Raw genomic sequence first — 19,172 nt, 5'->3', positions numbered from 1 at the left:
TACCAACAGACCATTATTATATATGTGTTAACTTAATGGTATTTTCAGCACATATTATTGTTTCTTTCTGCGCATTTATTAGGAATCATGCAAGCCCAGACTATTAAAATATTTAATGTATTAATTTATTTATACGTGTTCTTTTTTTAGTTTCCCTTACTCCGATTGTATCGTTATCTCAATCGCTGATACTATTTTTTGGATTTGGAAGTAAATCGGATTCAGCTAAATCAAATTTCAATGACTGACCTCGTTACAGGATCTTAGCAGTGCCAAATACCTGGATTATTGAAAATGAGCCCAACTTCCTGTCACTCATGTCAAGTTACTATAGCTGAAGGATGCACTCATACTCGCGGAGACTGTCAGGTAAGTAAATAGAAGCCTATTACTCAATTCAACCGCACTTAGTCAAACCATAGGATATCTGTCTGATCCAACCGAATCAAGTGCCTTTTACCTGCCACACCAACCCACTCGAAGGTTGGATTTATCACTCTCGTAGGATCCTTCCGGTCAAGTTAAGTCAACACGCTAAACATAAGACCAATTGTATAATGGAAGCTTATCAGGCTAACATTATTCAATTTATGTAAAGCTTCTGTACTTAGCGTTTTTCGAATCCTTGACTGAACCATTGTCGGCGGAAGCCATCTTTACTTTTTTTCACTGCCACTCACGACCGTTCGTCACAACTTTCTTCTATAAAGGTTCCCCCAAACACACGCGACGCGACAGTCGCGACGCGATTCTATAGGGTATTCTATAGGAAGGGTAAATGGAACATTGCCTGCAGCGACCCAGCGATAGAATCACGGCGACTAGTTGTCGCCGTCGCGGCGATGAAATCGCTTAGGTCTGGGGGATCCTTAAACTGACTCATGTCGGTACCACGCCAAGCGCCGCGAATGTAGCCTTCGCTCCGTTATTCGAATGTCATTTTCGAACTTCCGCTTTCTAATTTCCGTTGAAAGATTTCAAGCTTATAATGAACAGTGTTGGCAGTAATAATAACTTTATTCAATATCGAATCAATTAACCGCTGTTCATTATATCTGTGCAGTGTTTTAATACTATTTATTGCCTAAACAAATAATTCTAAAATTATACGTTACGTTGTCTTGATGATATCTACAAATTCCTTACGGAATTCTTATAAAAATACCTTTAAAATCTGTCTAAGAATTATTTTAGAAACCCTTCCGGAATTCTTTTAGCAATACTTTAAGAAAATCTATACCATAGGCTCCCATATTTCTGCTGGGATTTCCTTCAGGAATTTCCGTACGAATTTATAAAGGAATTTCCGAAATTCCTGAATTTCTCCAAGAATTCCAAAAATTTCTTCGGAATTTCCTCCAGGGATCCTTTCGGCAAATTCTCAGGAAACTACTTTGGCAGATAGATTCAGACCTTTTTTCTGTACATCAAGATATTCCTTCAAAAATTCCTTTAGAAAAACCTTAAAACCTTTTCCTTTTCCTCTAGATAAACCTTAAGGATTGACTGTTATTTTCTCCACAGAATTTTAAATTCTTTTGAAATTTTGATCCTCAGTTCGAAACACTGGTTATAGTTTCAGGGTTTTCCGCACTGAGGATCAAAATTACAAAGGAATTTAAAATTCTGTGGAGAAAATAACACAAATAAAGCCAAAATTGTCATTTAAACGCTAGTGTTCGGAATATGAGTCATGTTCGGAATTTGAGTCAAAACGGTATTTCCTGTTTCATTCTTTAATAAATTTTCGAAAAATGCTTCCAGCCTAATTTCCGGAATAGTTCCTGCAGCAGTTTCGGAAGAAACTTAATATGGTTTTACTGAAAGAATTTTCGAAGGATTTCCTGGAGGAAGTTTCTAAGGTATTTCCGAAGAAATTTTCAATGGAACTTAAGGACGAACTTTTCGGAATCCAATGTTATTAATTCCACCTTGCGTCTGAGCTAAATGAATTTAAAACAAACGTTTATATTCGAGCGGAGAAACCAGGAAACTGTAATCAGTTTCATGCTACTTCTAGCCCGTTTATTATCATACGTTTTACATTCCTTGTCATGAGCGAAACGGTTGCTCATTTCGTTATCGAAAGTCACCGCAATTATACCTACCGTGATGAGGAACTCACCCCGTTTGCTTTCCGATGCTGAAATAACGTCACTTTTAGCTGACCTTACCTAAGTACACAGTAACGGCAAACGTAGTCCCGATATCAAAGGGTGGACATCCGAGACAAACACACATTCCAATCCAATTCCAGCCTCGTGGTGGTGAGTTTTTGCGCGCTGTGTTAAATGATCATTTGAATAAATTTCCAATTTCTTTCCGCTACTGTCCACGATTTCACTATACGGGATGGTCGTCGTCGTCGACATCGTTCCTGTCCCCTGTTCACGTTGATGTCTGCTGTGTTTGTATTTTCTGGCACAATAGTCCCATGGCGCACCGATGACGATCACGCTTCGCCCTTTTGTGTGTGCAGCGAAAATGTAAAAATAGCTAATTTAGGGATTTTATTTGCTTTTAATTCCTGCTGAGTTTATGTTTAATACATTTAGATAGCCGGACGTCGAGAATGGAGGACATCTCATTTGCAGACTTTTCTTGTGTTTATTCGACTTTGAACGCCCGTCTCTACCGGATGCTGGGCAGCAGCTACATGGACGCCAAAATCTTTGACATAAATGGTACCAGCAACGGACAGGAGGACGTCCGCAAAAAAAACTGCTAGGGTTTGGTAGCTGCCATTGGTGGCAATCTTGGAAGGCGATTTATCTAGATTTTCGAGTCATGAGTTGCCTAAGTAGCAAATGAATTAAACATGTGTTTTTATGTGCCATTCTACAGGAGGAGGAGGGCTGTAAAAAGATTGTTTTACATTATCGTGCGGACATCGTTCAAAATTCTCCTATTTATCGTTGTTTTAGTATAGCGCATGATATTTTTGGCGTGCGATAAGTAAAGAAAATTAATTCTCCATTGTAAATATAATATACTGTTACTTATTATGTTACCTCTGATAAAAAAAAACAAATCCGAGAGTGTTTGTATCGCAGTATTAAGAGCCAGTTCGCGAGAAGCGCGACCCCCTTTCCAAGGGAGGTTGCAACGATGTGCTCCGATTTGAATGAAATTTTCAGGGTTTGTCCATATATGTAAGAGAAAGCATTTTGCAAATTTTCAGATTTTTTCATTGAGGGGAAGTGGGGTAAAACGGCCCTTCAAAAATTATTGTTCAAAAATCGCCAAAAACAAAAAAAATGCAATAACTTTGGCAATGAGTGACCGATTTTGTTTAAATTTAGCACGTTTTTTCTACTCAATTAGTACTCTATACCAAGTAGTTAATAGGGTTATAAAGTTGTTTACTTTAGGAGAAAATTGACTTTTTCGATAAAAAATGGTCGTTTTTCCAAAGGGAATATTTTTCACCAACAGATCTAGGATAAAAAACTAAACCCGTAAGGCAATTAAGGAACTAAAGAGCTTTCATCTCATATATAATGTAGAAGCGCCAACTCAAGAATTTCTAAGAAAATCGCAATTTTCTGCAACACTGTTTATTCAAAAGAAAGTTCGGACAAATTTTGACCCTACTTAAGTTGATGTTTTCCGATCTGGTGAAAACTGTCCAAACTTTTTTGTCTCAGTTGAAATCAAAAATCAGAATTTTCTATTAAGGGAGTGTAGGGTAAAATAGTCCTCTAAAAATAAATGTCAAAAAATACATCATTTTTTTATGTGAGTTCTAGCAGAAAATACATAACTTTAAAAACACTTCTTAGATATGATTATTCCGACCCAACTGGCAACTAATCTAGTGATTTTACTAGTTTGCTTCGAAATTCTTCCAAGCTTAGTATTTTTATGGTTTTCTATCTGTCAACAATTAAATCCTTCACAATCTCTCAATCTCAAAAAATAACGTGAACTAGTCAACTAGTCATGTCATTTCTATAATATTCCGGCGGAGGTATTGTAAACTTTGCGTCGTCTTAAACTCCCGTTCAAAAATATTGTTCCACCAAAATATATTCCCACCAGTTCCCACAATGGAGGCATGGTGACGTCTTAATTGCAAGAACGATGCATGGTTCAAGAACGACGTAAAGCAAAATCCAATGCTTTAGCTAGTTTCCATCCACTCGGAAGTGAGAACATTTGTTTTGGTACTTTGGTTGTTACATTGGTACTTCAACACGGTAGTCTATTCCTCGGTGAAAAAAGCAATAGATAGATTTCTCAAAAAGTATTGCAAGCTGTTACTACCCAAGTACTACTTCTTAGCAAACCACATCTTATGGTTGGTTGGAAATATGTTCATATAAGGTTAGCAAAGATTTCAAGAGAAAAAGGCTGATATTTAAGGCATCCTTTTTACAATCAACTACACAGTTTTGTTGAGGTACTCAAGCACTTTCAGGTGGTGTAAATTAAGCCGAGAATAAAACAGTTTTGCTTGGTAATCTTTAAATTAATTGATTAAGCGATCTACAATTTACATACTTCATCTATGAGTGTAGAAACGTGTATCCTAAAATTTGAAGTATTTTCATGAGGGGTGTGTTTTCAAATCGTCAGACAATTGATACACTATCCTATTCAATAGTATACACATTACATTGTTACGCTCTCCTTGTAGAAAATCAGCTCGTTGAAGAAAAAAAAGGTTTCTCCCGTTTTGTCCAAAACGAATGCAACTTTGTTAAACTTTGGAGTGTTTTTACACAGTTGTGTAAACATAGAATCGAGGGTATTCCATTACCTATGAGATAAAATTGTCCAACTCTTGAAAATATATACACCCGATTAGAACTGGTATAGTCCATTCAGTAAAACATTTTGTTCAGATTGTATCTCTGTAATATTGACTAGCAGTTTGAAGGTTAGTAATTCAAAATGTATGAATGGTACACGGTTTGACGTTTTTGCACAATAAACTTGCAGAATTTGGTTTAAATTGATAATTATGGAGCATGAAAGAGAGTTATGAATGCCATACAATCGTTACAAGCTACAAAAACAAGCCTATGGTAACCTGATGCAAGTAGGTACAAAAGAAAAATATAATCTGAGAAGCAGCTCCACCAACAAGCTACACAGGTAAAAATATGTTGTGATTTTAAATGTATTTCCATGCACATGTTTGGAGCATGCAAATAAACGCAACATTCAATCAATCTTACTATTCTTTTAAATCGAAATAAATTTAAACGGTGCTTGCTTGCAAAGTTCAATCAAATTGAATTGAATATCGAATGTTAATTCGTTTGATAGGTTCAGCTGCAATTTTACACGTCGTTGAATTTTCAAAATTTTTTGCTGTGTATGTTCAAACGTTACGAACTTGCTCATTTGTCGTTAAGAATAATTGTTTTTTTTTTTCGCATAGCTGTAAAAGCAACATCAGTACAGGTACCCAGAGTAATTGTAGCTGATTCAAAAAAAAATATCAACAAGCACTTTCGTTGAATCCGTTCATTTTTGTTTCAGTTTGCGAAGAACGTACTAATGTTTAAGGAACTTATTTTGGTCCTATATTACTTCTGTTGAAAATTGTTCTGCAAATAGTTTGCTATCTAATATAGATCAGCGAAGGATATACGTATCTTTTGAGACAAAAAATATAGATAAATTGAACGTAAGAAGAAACAGTTTTTTAAAACTTATGTATTTTCTGCTAGAACTCACATAAAAAAATGATGTATGTTTTGACATCTATTTTAAAGGACTATTTTACCCTACACTCCCCTAATAGAAAATTCTGATTTTAATTTCAACTTGGACAAAAAAGTTTGGACAGTTTCCAGATCGGAAAACATCAACTTAAGTAGGGTCAAAATTTGTCCGAACTTTCTTTTGAATAAACAGTGTTGCAGAAAATTGCGATTTTCTTAGAAATTCTTGAGTTGGCGCTTCTACATTATATATGAGATGAAAGCTCTTTAGTTCCTTAATTGCTTTACGGGTTTAGTTTTTTATCCTAGATCTGTTGGTGAAAAATATTCCCTTTGGAAAACGACCATTTTTTATCGAAAAAGTCAATTTTCTCCTAAAGTAAACAACTTTTTAACCCTATTAACCACTTGGTACAAAGTACTAATTGAGTAGAAAAAACTTGCAAAATTTAAACAAAATCGGTCACTCATTGCCAAAGTTATTGCATTTTTTTTGTTTTTGGCGATTTTTGAACAATAATTTTTGAAGGGCCGTTTTACCCCACTTCCCCTCAATGAAAAAATCTGAAAATTTGCAAAATGTCTTCTCTTACATATATGAACAAACCCTGAAAATTTCATCCAAATCGGAGAATATCGATACAAGAGGGGGTCGCGCTTCTCGCGAACTGGCTCTTAAGAAACATTAATCCCACACCGTAACGCTTCACAGTTAATGAACCTCCCAAATATATGGAACCTTGTACGAAGCAGGCTGATGCAAACATGGTCAATTTGATTATCACCACACCTATGAAAATTTGTGCACTGGCCGTGTAGTAAAGATTTTTGATTAACTCATAATCGATATTGATACTAAACCTCATAGCCATATTCAGTGAGAATTAGATGTTCGAACAATGGTGTCTCATAAGCAAATGACAGCAATACAAACAGATAACAATCAACAACGAATATCTACAAAACGATATTAAACTAATATTTTAAATAAAAAGAACTACACCCTAAGACCAGTTTTACAAAACTAACCAATTAATCCACCTTCTTTGCTGGATTGCTAAAACAATAAAAAGGGAAAGGCAATCAAATATCCCATCAAGTCGCATAATCTCACAGCAGAACCCGATGTTCAATGGTTTTCCTCCTACTTAGACGATATCCTCCAAGGAACAATCGAGGGAAAGCCGACCGGCCGGCGGCAGTGCTGGTTCCTTTGCCATGATTCAGTGTGTTTTTTGTTGTGTCTCTCCAACTGAAATCGGCCAGCATCCATATGCATATAGGGTGGAGTGATTTTTCGGATAAACCTAAATCCCGTCCAACGGGAAACAAATGAAAACATTTCATTAAACCATTAATTAACCACCCAGATTCATACAGCCAAACAGCATGTGCCATATGTCTATTCCGTTCAACTTAAGGTCTGAGGGAAGCTCTCTCGCCATAAAGCGCTATTTTAAAACTAAAATCTCTCGGAGTTATACATACAGTGATAATTCGGTCCCTTGATGAAACTACAGAAAATTTAAAAAAAAACATTGATACTGTTGAAAAGGTTTGATGCGCATAAATAACAAGCTACAAATACTTGTACATAGTACAGTTAGGCTGATATCGTTGCGGGGGGCATTATGAAAGTCGTGGTTGATTCCATAGACCATTTATTAAAACTCCCGAATCATGGAAATCGTTTTTGAATTGGTGGACCATTTTATAAGAACTTCATGACAATTTAGTGACCTTAGAACATCTCATATGCTTAGATTTGAGATGCAAATGAAATATAAATACTCGGAGGGCATGATCTGGTTAATACCGAGGCTGGAGACATAATGGAAGTCACGGTTGATTCGGTAGACCATTTGATTCACACTTCAGGACAATTTAAAGATCATACAATATCTCAAACACCAGGATTTAAAACGCAAAATAAAAAAAAAATTCGGAGGACATGATTGGGTTGACGCCGCGACTGGGGACATCATGGAAGTTATTATAGATTCGGTAGAACATTTGGCCATTGATCCGGGCTTTCGTCCAACCAGGTGGGACCTCTCCACCAAAATTGGTTTTCCAGGATGTCCTGAGGCAGTATTCCTCGGGATATTAGGTCTGCCGGGTTTTGGATTCCGGGAACATGACTCCATCGACAGCCTTCCGTGATTGTTTGGATTTTCACCGTACGGTTGGCGACAAACGTGGTCCACGTCGTTGGGGAGGCCTGCAACCATCGTAGAACGCAAGTGGAATCCGTCCAGAAATAGCCGCTTATTTTTGTTTTGATAGACGTTCGGACCTTTTCGTAGAGCTGGGCAGCCAATACCGCTCTGCAAAGCTCCAGCCTAGGATTGGTCTGACATTTTAACGGAGCAACCTTTGATTTGGAGAAAAGAAGTCGAACCTTCATCTTTTCGTCTGCATCAGTGCTCCGAACATACAGACAAGCACCGTAAGCCTTCTCCGAGACACCAGAGAAACAATGTAGTTCAACTACAACCGCTTCCGGAATGATAACGCACCTTTCGACCTTGGCTTGATTGAGAAGATGTAGTTTCTCGTGGAACCTGGAACCTGGAGCCTCACCCACTGTTGGAGATAGTGGTTTATCCAATCCTAAAGATTGTTGATTTCCATCGCGTATTGTCTACAAATACTGCATAAAAATCTTCGCCGAAGTGATAACTGATAACCACTCCCAGAAGTCCTAGGGCAGCGGTTCTCAACCTGGGATACATGTACCCCTGGGGGTACCTCGGACAAAAATGCGTAATGGCGGACTTAGTACAATTCCAATCAAAAATATTGATAATGTTCTGATAATTGTGTATTTTTTTATTTCAAACATAAGCCGATAAGCGAAGCCGATTGAATCCTGACCTCTATAACCAAGGGCTACGGTTACAAAAGCTTGAACGAATGCACAAATTCGAAAAAAAATCTTCTATGCAGTCTACTTTGAAATCGAAACAAAATGTTGTAGAATATGTTAAGAATATGCATCTTAACTAAAACCAAAAATTTAGGGTTCGGAAGCCTTCGTTTGAGGGGCATGAAGGTTTTTTTTTCACTGCAAGAGGATTAGCAGCATCTTTCTACGCTTCTCGGAAGCGTTCTTCCAAGCTACTCGAAGGCCGCCTTTCAAGAGGCTTGGACGACTCCTTTCAAGATGTCTGGAGGACTCCTTTCAAGAGGTCTGGAAGCATCGTTTTAAGAGGCCTGGGGGCCTCATTTCAAGAGCCTCGGAAGGTTCCTTTCAAAGGGTTCCTTTCTCGAAGGGCTCCCTTTAGAGGCTCGTGAGCCTACTTCTAAGAGCCTCATTTCAAGAGGCCCGGAAGCCACTTCTCAAGAGGCTCGAAAGTTTCCTTTTAAGAAGCCCGAAAGCCTCCTTTCAAGAGACCCAGTAGCCTGGTTTTAAGGTGTCCGGATGCTTCCTTTCAAGAAGCCCGAAAGCCCCCTTCCAAAAGGCCCGGGAGCCTCGTTTTAAGGGGCCCGGACGCCTCCTATCACAAGGCTTGGAAGCCTCCTATCGAGAGACTTGAAAGCCTCCTTTCAAGATGCTCGGAAAAAGCCTCCGTTCAAGATGCTCGGAAGGCTTCCTTCAAGAGGCTTGGAAGCCTCCCTTCAAGAGGCTCGGATGCCTTCTTCAAGTGGCCCGGAAGCCTCCTTTCAAGAAGCCCGGAGGTCTTCTTTCAAGAGGCCTGGAAGCCTCCTTTCAAGAGGCCCGGAAACCTACTTTCAAAAGGCCCAGAAACCTCGTTTTAAGTGGCCTGGCCGCCTTTTTCCAAGAGGCTTGGTCGGTTGGAGGTTGGTTTAAGAGGTCGAAAACCTTCTACAAAAAGCTCAAAAGGCTCTTTTCAAGAGGATCGGGAAGGTCCTTTTAAGAGGCTCAGAAACTTCCTTTCAAGGGCTAGGAAACATTCTTTTAAATGGATCAGGAGCCTCATTTCAAGTGGTTCGGGGCTCAGAAGTCTCCAATAGTTCTGTAGGAAGCTTGATGGTATAACTTAATGTGAATTGGAAAGTTGCACGGAATAATAAAAATTACAACTTTATGGAGAGCCATTAGGGATATATGCCGTTAGTTAACTATGGGATATATGCCGTTAGTTTTCAGGTCCATTTTCAGTTACGCTTATTTTCATTCACACCAAAAAATTGGGGGTACCTCAATAAATGCAAAAGTTCGAAGGGGTACCTCCCATGAAAAAGGTTGAGAACCGCTGTCCTAGGGGATCAAATAAAGTTGCAATTACAGATAACACGCCGCGTTTCGTAAGAACCTTATCGTCATCCAGCGAAGGAATGGTGAACTGGATCCTTAGAATGTCCGATGGATCTGGGTCCAAGTTGATCCCATCGGAAGTGCGAATCGCTAAATTCTAATTGGGTATTCCCAGTAGGGCTGCTGGACCGTTGGATGCCCATTTGCGAAGTTGAAAACCTCCTCTTGAAAGCATCGCATTCAGTTGAATCTGCATCTGCTTTGCTGTTTCAACATCGTCCGTGCCCGTAATGACGTCATCCATGTGTAACCTGCGAGTTACAATTAACCCGTTTTGTTTAGTCTTGTCGCCAAGTGTATTTTGGGTAGTTTGTGTGTCGCTTTAACTGGCTACCCACTAAGCTTTTGTTTTTGTTTTAATGGCAACATGCACCACCACTGTGGATTTGTAAATATTTTATTTCGTTTGTTTTTCAATTAAAGTTTGTTTAGATTTTCTTGTTTAGCGTTTTGTTTTGTTGCTTATAAATTATAGTGTCCGTTAAGTTGGATTTTAAAATAAAGTTAGAGCCAGGGCTCCTCCCGTAGGCTAAAAAGCGACATCAACACAAGCAGCATAATGGAACGTACACACGGTCAAGCTGTTTGACCAACATTGACTCCCCCTCTCGTTTGTTCAAACATCCATCAAGTTTTACCAACAGCGGCACAAACAATCAATTTATTCGACCAACAATATCACACACGAATGACCGAAGCGCCAACTTGAGCACCAACCATCAAAAAATATATGGGGGTTTGTGCAACTTCACTACAAATGCTCTAACATGTTCGGCGAACCTTGACTCCACCCCCGACAACTCAAACTAAAATCAAACCGTTTTAATTTTTTCCAACCAAGCCGCCAACTGTCAAATAGTGGTTCGAACAACTTCACACACGTTCAAACAAAGCAGCAACCGAAGCGTTTTCTTGGGGGCGGAGTCAATGTTCGTCAAACTGCTTGACTGGTGTGTACGTTGCATAAGAAAGTGAGCTTGAGCTTGGTTGACTGCCCGTAGTTGCTATTCCATTGTGAACTGTTCTTGCACAGAGAACCAACAGATGTTTGCTTGGGGCTAGAGCTCATCTTCAATGTACAAGTACTGGTGATCTCAATTGTTAGGTAACACTGGAAGGGAAAGGAAATGATGATACAATCATTTGCCCACTGCAGGCCGAATATACCTCTGCATGCCTTGCCACGAGTTCATGTAAAATTTGTTGGTATTTTTGCTGCCAATGAAATAGATAATAGAAAGCAACTAACTGAATTTCTTATTGGATTGGTAAGAAGCGAACTTTTTCGTTCTTTTCAAATTCTAGCAGTTACTGCTAGAAAAGTAAAGTTGAAGGTATAGCATGGAAACGGAATGCAAGTCCATTTCCAGTTCTAGCGAATGCTAGAACATGAGAATAATAGCGAAAGATATACAGTAGGAGAATAGAAAGGACCAATTGAACCCACGACATCCTGCGTATGAGACAGAAGAAGTATCCATATGACTACCAAGCTCGTTTGGTTAGCTAGGCTTTCGTGCCTTTTGAACGGGAAACTGAAATAATAGGACTGATCATAAGCTGTGTCAGAACCAAGTACTTGGTGGCTGGCAGAAAAAGAGGCAGCCCAAACGGTGTTGGTCTCGAGGTGGAAATGGATGGGATGCGATTTTTTAGTTGTCGACGAATACATTTTGTAGCATTCAGTAATTTTTGTATATATTTTTTAAAATAAATTAGATTGTGAGTATTTAAATCTTTCAATCGCCAATAAGTTGTATATAATTTTACCTTGACATAAACCAATGAGCATTAATCAATCAGCCAAGCTCTCCAAGGTCGAGATAATTTATTAATAAGGATGGGAAAAGGATAAGGTGGGAAAAGGATAACAGCGCGACTATCTTGTCAAGTTATCAATCGTCCCATTGCCTAATCTATGGCAATGAAAAAGCGGACTCGCTATCAAAGGTGCGGCGCACAGGATGGTGAAGTTTACAATAGACAAATCTCGAACAACAAGTTTCTCCCATTAGTCCGTCAGAATACTCAAAATTGGTAAATGATTTGGTCACACAATGAACTTGGACGGTGGCTATTTTCAATGGTTCCAAAAGTTTCTGCGCGAGCGTGGTTCAGAGGTGAGGACTTAAGTCGAGGCTTCATACGCACGATGTCTAGGCTTATGTCCAATCACTATTCACTGAACGCGCATCTCTACATAATAAACCTTATCGATAGTAACTTATGTAGGTGTGGAGCCGGTCACGATGACATCGATCACGTAGTTTGGTATTGCTCGGAAAACGACGCCTCCAGAGCGCATCTATTGGATACCCTTGTGGCCCGAGGTGAACAACCCTACAGGGAAGTGAGAGGTGTTTTGGGGGATCACGATGTGGAGCATATGCAGGCGATGTGTGTCTTTCTTTGCTCGTCTGAAATTCCCCAAAACTAAGTTCCAATCCTGTCCATCCTGAAATTACGCAACCTTACATTGAGTTACCACGAGTATGTTGGTCCCTTTCTTCATACTGACAGTTGATAATAATGATATAGTTTGTAAATATCGTGAAGAGCCTCGGCTACGTTAAGTGTTGTACACGTCTGAGCTTGTCAAACAAACGCAATAGATAAAAAAAGTTATCAATCGTGGCGATAAAGTCACGATTGTACACAAAGGGGTCGGAAAATGACGGCCTTCCGGTTGCGTCCGATTCCCACTTTCCAGTGGCGTAGCCAAAAAATTGATCTGGGGGAGGGAGGGTTTCTGAACATTTTTTTTTTCTAAAAAAAATTCTTCCAAAAATGGTGTCTTTGGGGGGAGTTTTATGTCCAAAACCACCCCCGTGGCTACGCCATTGCCACTTTCCTTAATCTGAGGATTCACAGATTCGATCATTACGTCCGTGATTTTTCGAAGAGTTGGGAGTACGCGTTTGATGTTAGTGTTTCGTTTGTCACAAGTATGAATATTTTAAGTGGCGTTAAATATAGATAATTTAATAAACTATTTTGTTCGTTTCATAGTTACTGTTGGCAAGTGGAGTGCGCATAAATTTCTGTGCGGTTATAAGCAAGAAAAGCTAGACCAAAAGGTAAAATGTGCGTGTTCTATCCAAATTTACTGGGGGCAGAGTCAAAGTTGTACAACATGCCGGAGCGTGTATGGGGCCCCTAAGGAAACAAATACAGGGGTTGGACAGAATGATTGGGACAGGCAAAATTTTAACAAAATTCAAATGACCATAACTCTGTGAAATATCAACCGATTTCTTTGGATCTGACAGCGTTCGACGGGAAAATCAAGTTTTTGAAAACTAGTTAAAATCCATGGTCAGACCGCAAATAATCCGGATTATTTGAGGGCATGTCAAAAATGCTTTTTTATTGAACGCTTGTATTTTTTACTTGGGTGGAATGTTGACCCTTTGTATATTTTTTACAGAAACTAGAGCTTTTCCTAAGTTGGTTGATATGTTGATGTCATAGATCGGACTACAAACAGCTGAGATATGGCCGCTTCCGTGAAATCCGTGAAAACTGTTCCACCAATTGTCGCACGCACGCTATTGTTTTCGTAGACAGCGTCCTTGCACCAAGTGGTACCCCATGGCCATAGTTATATCTATTCCAATTATATCAATATGGGTATCAAACTTCATGGTTTTTAAAAATCATTACAATTACAATTACATGGTCTAATTAGATTACCGAAGTTAGGTTTAGCGTAGGGATTGCGAGAAAAATCCTCGATAGTCCCCCATTTCGATTTTTAACTTGACTAGCGATATATCTTGGAACATTCGTTACATGTGATAATAACGTTGGCCGTGAGGTGGAAGGACGTTTTGCGGTTGCAAGTAGAACTTCCTACGATTTGCGTAGCCAGCCAAACTCTTGCAGCTTACAGACACGAACAAAACTAACTCTGTACACATCGATGATACGTTACAAGATGCAGACCATCGAGTTCTCGGAGTGTTTGAGCGGAAAATACTGCGAAAAATTACTGTGAAAAATTGTGAATGGCACAGACACATAAACCAGGAATTGTACCAAGTGTACAAAAAGTCAGACATCGGCAAGCTGATAAAGACAGCTTACAGTGGACTGGTCATGTAATACGTATGCCGTATGTGCGGGCGGCCGGTGTGCATGGAGACTGGCTCCCATTGCTTTTAATTGAAAATTGGCTGGATGGGACTTTGGCCTCAGAAATTATGGTCAAAATACTATGTTTTATACAAAAAGCGCATGGATGATATGTATAACTAATTTTTGGCACCTATTCTCAACCGATTTACTCGCAACAAGTTGCATTCCAATGGGTATCCTATCTAATCATTTCCTTTTGAAAGTTGACCAGACTTACAAATTATGGCCATTTCCATAATACAGCAGAAAGTCACCGATACCGCTAGGTGGTTTAATCATAAATAGTTTCTGGCTTCGTCACTGCAAATAAAATAAAATTTAAATTTTTCATTGTTTAATTGCAGATATGATTTTTTGTGGTTAAATTATCCGGAGTATTTGATAAGCTGGAGTGAAGAAATATCGATACTCCGGATAATCGAGTCCGGTCTGTAAATAGATGGCAATTCACGACCTAAATCGATTTCTCATTAGCTGTACTAACAAGGCGAAAATTCGCACACAACCCTCACGAGCGCACAGAGAGGCTGCCAGGTTCGCATTACCACATTAGCCCAAACCCTCTGGTGTTTTAAATTCCGACAGATCCTGCTTTATGATGCCTGTTTTTGGTTGGCTTTTGGCTCGGAACGGAACGGAGGTGGGCATGGCCCTTAGATTGAATCGGTTTACGACCTGGTCCCATATGAAGCATTATTCTCGGGCCTGACCACTTGGAGTCGTATAGCCAACGTATAGCCTACCTTTAGCTTCAGTTCATCGGAGCCATTCGGAGAAAGAAAGAAAGAAGATCATGTGTTTTAAGAGGATTACCTTCAGGGGAACATCTGTAAGCTTGGGCGGAGTTTTTATACCGTTCGGTTTCGTCGTTGTCGACGTCGGTCGTGGTCCACCCGGAAGAAAAACCACCGTGAAAATAATGACCACATTAGGAGAAATATAGGAAGCGGGGGTGATTTTGTATACGGAAATTAAGGCAAATGCTCTCCATAGTATATTGTTGGCATTAAATTTACATTTTCTCATTAGGTTTAATTGCTCTAATTTACATTTGCAGATACTGCTTGTGTAAAGAAGATATATGAACCAAAAAACAGAGGGAACCTATGGAATGTCACTCGATAGCAGAAATTAGCTCGTTTGAGAATTGCCCACAGCGAATAAGGTAGATCTTAATGGTTTAGAATTTATTTCAAAAAATCAACGAGCTGGAAATATTGATGCCAATTAAGTATATGAGTTAAATCACGGGGATTCGAACATGAGTTTTTAAAAAAAGAACGTCTACTCTAAATCACTGTTAAACCAAGAATGATAATTATATTCAATTCTACTTAGAGCTAACCTATGCAATTGAAACTAGCTGACCTACACTTTCCGAAGCCTGTCCAAGGGTCGATCACTGTTGTCGTCGTTGTCCGGATGTTATTTTGTTGATGCCGCAGTTTATCGTCAAAAGGTAAATGTGCTGTAGGCTGTTATGCGTTTGCCGGTCGCTCACGTGGTTGTTGGGGTTGATGCTTTTTGATGATTCGGGCCAAATAGTGTTTGTAGGATGTTTGGTGTTTTATCGTTGCCAACTTGATGTGACGTGGTGGGTTGGTTGGTAACTGCTCCCCTTTAAGATCGTATCGTCCCGATACGATTATTGGAATGGTTGTTGAACGTCTCCTGATAATGATGTATGAGGTAACAAGGAGCACTGAAAGGATACTAAAGTTGAAAGGCCTACACTGGTGTAGGTGTATTTGATATTCTCGTTTTCTAAGTCAGAAAGTTTCTGACGATTATGGATATGCAACTCATGTAGCTTGTGCATGGAAATATCGTGTTCGATTTTGTGTTCTATCTGAATTCCGTCGAGTGGGATGATGTGTTGATGAGGTTTGCTGTACAGTTCCAAGTTACTGTAAGTCTTGTTATTCAGTGTTATTGTACAGTTTGAAAAATATATCAGTATTGTTCCCTTCAGAGTTCTGTTGGATAAATTGCAGTTTGTACCCATTTCAATAGATGATGTGTTCTTGATGATGATGTGGTTTTCGGTGAGTCTTTTGACTACTGTTGTATTGGAGTGTTCGGTGAAAGGGCATTTACCTGGGTATCCTCTTAGAATTTTTGAAAAGCAGTTATCTGTGGAAACATCCATGAGGTCGTTCCGGTTGCATAAAGTGTTTGTTTCGATTGCTCGACAATCCCTTTTGATGAAAAACGTTGAGTTTATTCCGAATAGTGCTGATGTTGTAGGTATCTTCATCGTTCTACCGTTGATAGGTACTGGCTCTAAGAGTAGTTGGTTGAAGCTGGAAGGTTCTAGTTGGGGTATGAGTATGATGAAATATAATGTTTTGTCTTTGAAGACTGATATGATATCTAAAAGCTCGTAAACCTGATCTGTATTAATGAACTCTACGTGTTGTTCTTCTAATTTGTCCTTGATAAGTTTAAGCTCGCTCTTATCTAGAAAGTTTCTGGGAATAATTTTCAGTTTAGCAAGTTGAATAGTTTCAAATACTGATTCTAAGAAGTCCTCAATTTGATCTAAATGATATGAAATTTTGAATGTTTGCATGAGAAGGGTTACATTGTGGTTCTCTAATCTATTATTTTTAGCTTTTACAAGTTCTTTTACAATTGCATTTTGATGTTTGTTGAAGCTTTCTGTCATCTCGTTTAGTTGCTTTTCAATCCTTTCATTGATGGCTACTTGTACGTTATTCTGTTTAATTAATGATTGGCTTTTTGATTTCAAGTTTTGAATATCATGATTTATTTCTATAAGGTCGTTTTCATCAAGATTCCCTGTAATCAATTTGATACCTGATCCTAACAAATTAAATGCACCTCTTCTAGCTCTTCTATGTGGTAAAAGGTTATAGTACAATTTTGAAACATCTTGAAATTTTCTCGTCAGTAATTCTGTTATATCGTGAAAGGACTGAAAAGTTCTTAGGCCTGAAATAATTCTTTCAACTTGTACCAATACATTACCGTATTGGGTAAGGTCGACTTCGTGGTATAGTCTGTCGTAACTATTAATGATGAGGCTTTGTCCTGTTTTTATCGTCAGTAGTCCTGGGTTGTTCGAAAGGTCCTGTATTTGTATAGTCTGCGTCTGCGTGGTCTTCATAATGGACAGTGGAATTAGGATGGTTAAGATCAGCATGGTTTTCCTAAAAATAGAAATAGTAAGCGTTACTTACGAAGTCTTTTTAAATTATTTTTATGTAATTTGCGATTCGAGTTATCTATGAATGTTTTATTTCTATTCTGGATAACTTGAACCGCGTCAAATTTTTCTTGGTTTTACATTTGATTCCTTGCACTTTGTGGAACACTTTCTCGTTCTCCTGCAATTCAGGTTCCTCTTCTCTATTTTGATTGTGTTGATCTAGATCCTTTTCTGGGTTCGTTCCAATTGCATGACAACGTCATCGTATACCTTGTTTCTATTTGCCAAAATTTGATCCATATCAAGTGGGCGTTCTTCACCATCTTTTATACCAAAGAAAATCTCTCTGGGTTTTAATTTTGTTGCCGTGTGGATTGTTCCGTTATACAGAGTGCAAGCAATCATGTAAACTTCTTTGCTACTTAAGTCATTATACTTATCCTTGATGCACCTGTAAATCTCAGCGAGAGTACTATGAAATCTTTCGACTATACCGTTAGTCTCGCTACGATTTACTGGTGTGAAATAAATTTGAATCCGTAAATCTTCTAACAGTCCCCGAACCTCAATGGATTTCATTGCTGGTTCGTTGTCTGAGATGATTAGCTGTGGCTTACCGTGGGTGCTGAAATATTTTAAAAGCGTTTTCCTGATGTCCTGGATATTCCTACTAGCTAATGGCAATATGACTGCAAATCTGGAGAATTTGTCTACTATTGATAGAAACATGTTTGGTTGGGATATGAGTATGTCTAGATGAATGATTTCTAAAGGTGCTTTTGGAATGGGCGATTCCCCATGTTTAATCTTGTATGGTTTACGCTCATATTTATTTTTGTTGCACGTTTCACAAAGTAAAATGAATTTTCTGATATTTTGCTTCATTTTAGGAAAGTAATATTTTCCTGCCAGTTCCTTAAAATTTTCCCAAATTCCTCTATGTGAAAGTTCGTGAGTTTTTCTAACCAACTCGTTTTGCTCTTCCAAAGTTTGTACGTCTTCCAGTAAAATTTGAGAAATCCTGACTTTAAGAATTTTATTCCTGCTGAAATAGTTTTGTACACGACTTGAATGGTAGGAATGACTGACTCTGGACACATAATGCAGTTCACCTGTTTGGGGTTCATGTATTCTTTGAAGATGTTGATTAGAGTAGGTACGCCAAACGTGATTCTCGAAATTGTTCGCCTAAAAATGCGTGGAAAGATTTCTTCTACCTTATTTTCATCATGGTCACTAATACGGAGTATTATTTGATTAGAATGTACATTGAGAGGGCGTATAGTCATTGGAACGAATTCGCTATCATCTGTATCTGCCGAATGAACGGTTTCGTCATCTGACTCGTCTTCTTCGTTTAAGTTTACTTCATGCGGAATTCGAGATAAACCATCTGCGACAATATTCTGTTTGCCTGGTCTATACTTAATTTCATAATCATATTCCTCAAGTTCGAGTCTCCATTTGATAAGTTTACTATTTGAGTTTTGAGGTTTAGTCCATACGTTAAAGGTTGATGGTCTGTGTATAACAAATTTTCTACCAAAAGGTATGGCCTAAAGTATTGCATCCCCATCGAATAGCCAATAACTCTTTTTCGATGGTGGAATAGTTTTCTTCTGACTTTGTTAGGGTTCGTGATGCGAACGCTATTGGCTTGTCATTTCCAATAGTACCTTGGGAGATTACTGCACCAATTGCGTGGTTAGAAGCATCGGTTGTTAGTATGAAATTTTTGTTGAAATCTGGGTATTGCAAGATACTACTACTAGTCAAAATGTTTTTGCATCTCTCGAATGCACTAACAAACTCAGCAGTGTGCTTAATTTTTTCACCTTTTCGTAGGCAGTTGGTGAGTGGTTTTGCAATTTTAGCAAAATCTTGAATAAATTTGCGGTAGTAACCT

The 19,172-nt window shown here is 38.7% G+C and overlaps 1 protein-coding gene across 2 annotated transcripts; it reads right to left on the bottom strand.

The window, feature by feature from the left end:
• Positions 1-15,709: 15,709 nt before the first annotated feature.
• LOC134208567 (uncharacterized) lies at positions 15,710-16,782 on the bottom strand. 2 transcript variants are annotated; one of them, XR_009978690.1, is made up of 2 exons: positions 16,192-16,782; positions 15,710-15,807 (listed from the first exon to the last, which is right to left on the bottom strand). XR_009978690.1 is itself a non-coding variant. In XM_062684407.1 (2 exons), exons 1-2 carry the CDS (start codon positions 16,760-16,762, stop codon positions 15,740-15,742), a joined length of 597 nt encoding a protein of 198 aa, XP_062540391.1. In that variant the 5' UTR covers positions 16,763-16,782; the 3' UTR covers positions 15,713-15,739. The 2 variants fall into 2 exon arrangements, 1 of the variants encoding a protein (XP_062540391.1); XM_062684407.1 differs by having other exon boundaries at positions 15,713-15,765.
• Between the last annotated feature and the right edge of the window lie 2,390 nt (positions 16,783-19,172).

Source organism: Armigeres subalbatus, chromosome 1 (assembly GCF_024139115.2).
Source record: "Armigeres subalbatus isolate Guangzhou_Male chromosome 1, GZ_Asu_2, whole genome shotgun sequence".
NCBI classification, from domain to species: domain Eukaryota; kingdom Metazoa; phylum Arthropoda; class Insecta; order Diptera; family Culicidae; genus Armigeres; species Armigeres subalbatus.
This window is presented reverse-complemented; position numbering and strand designations above follow the sequence as displayed.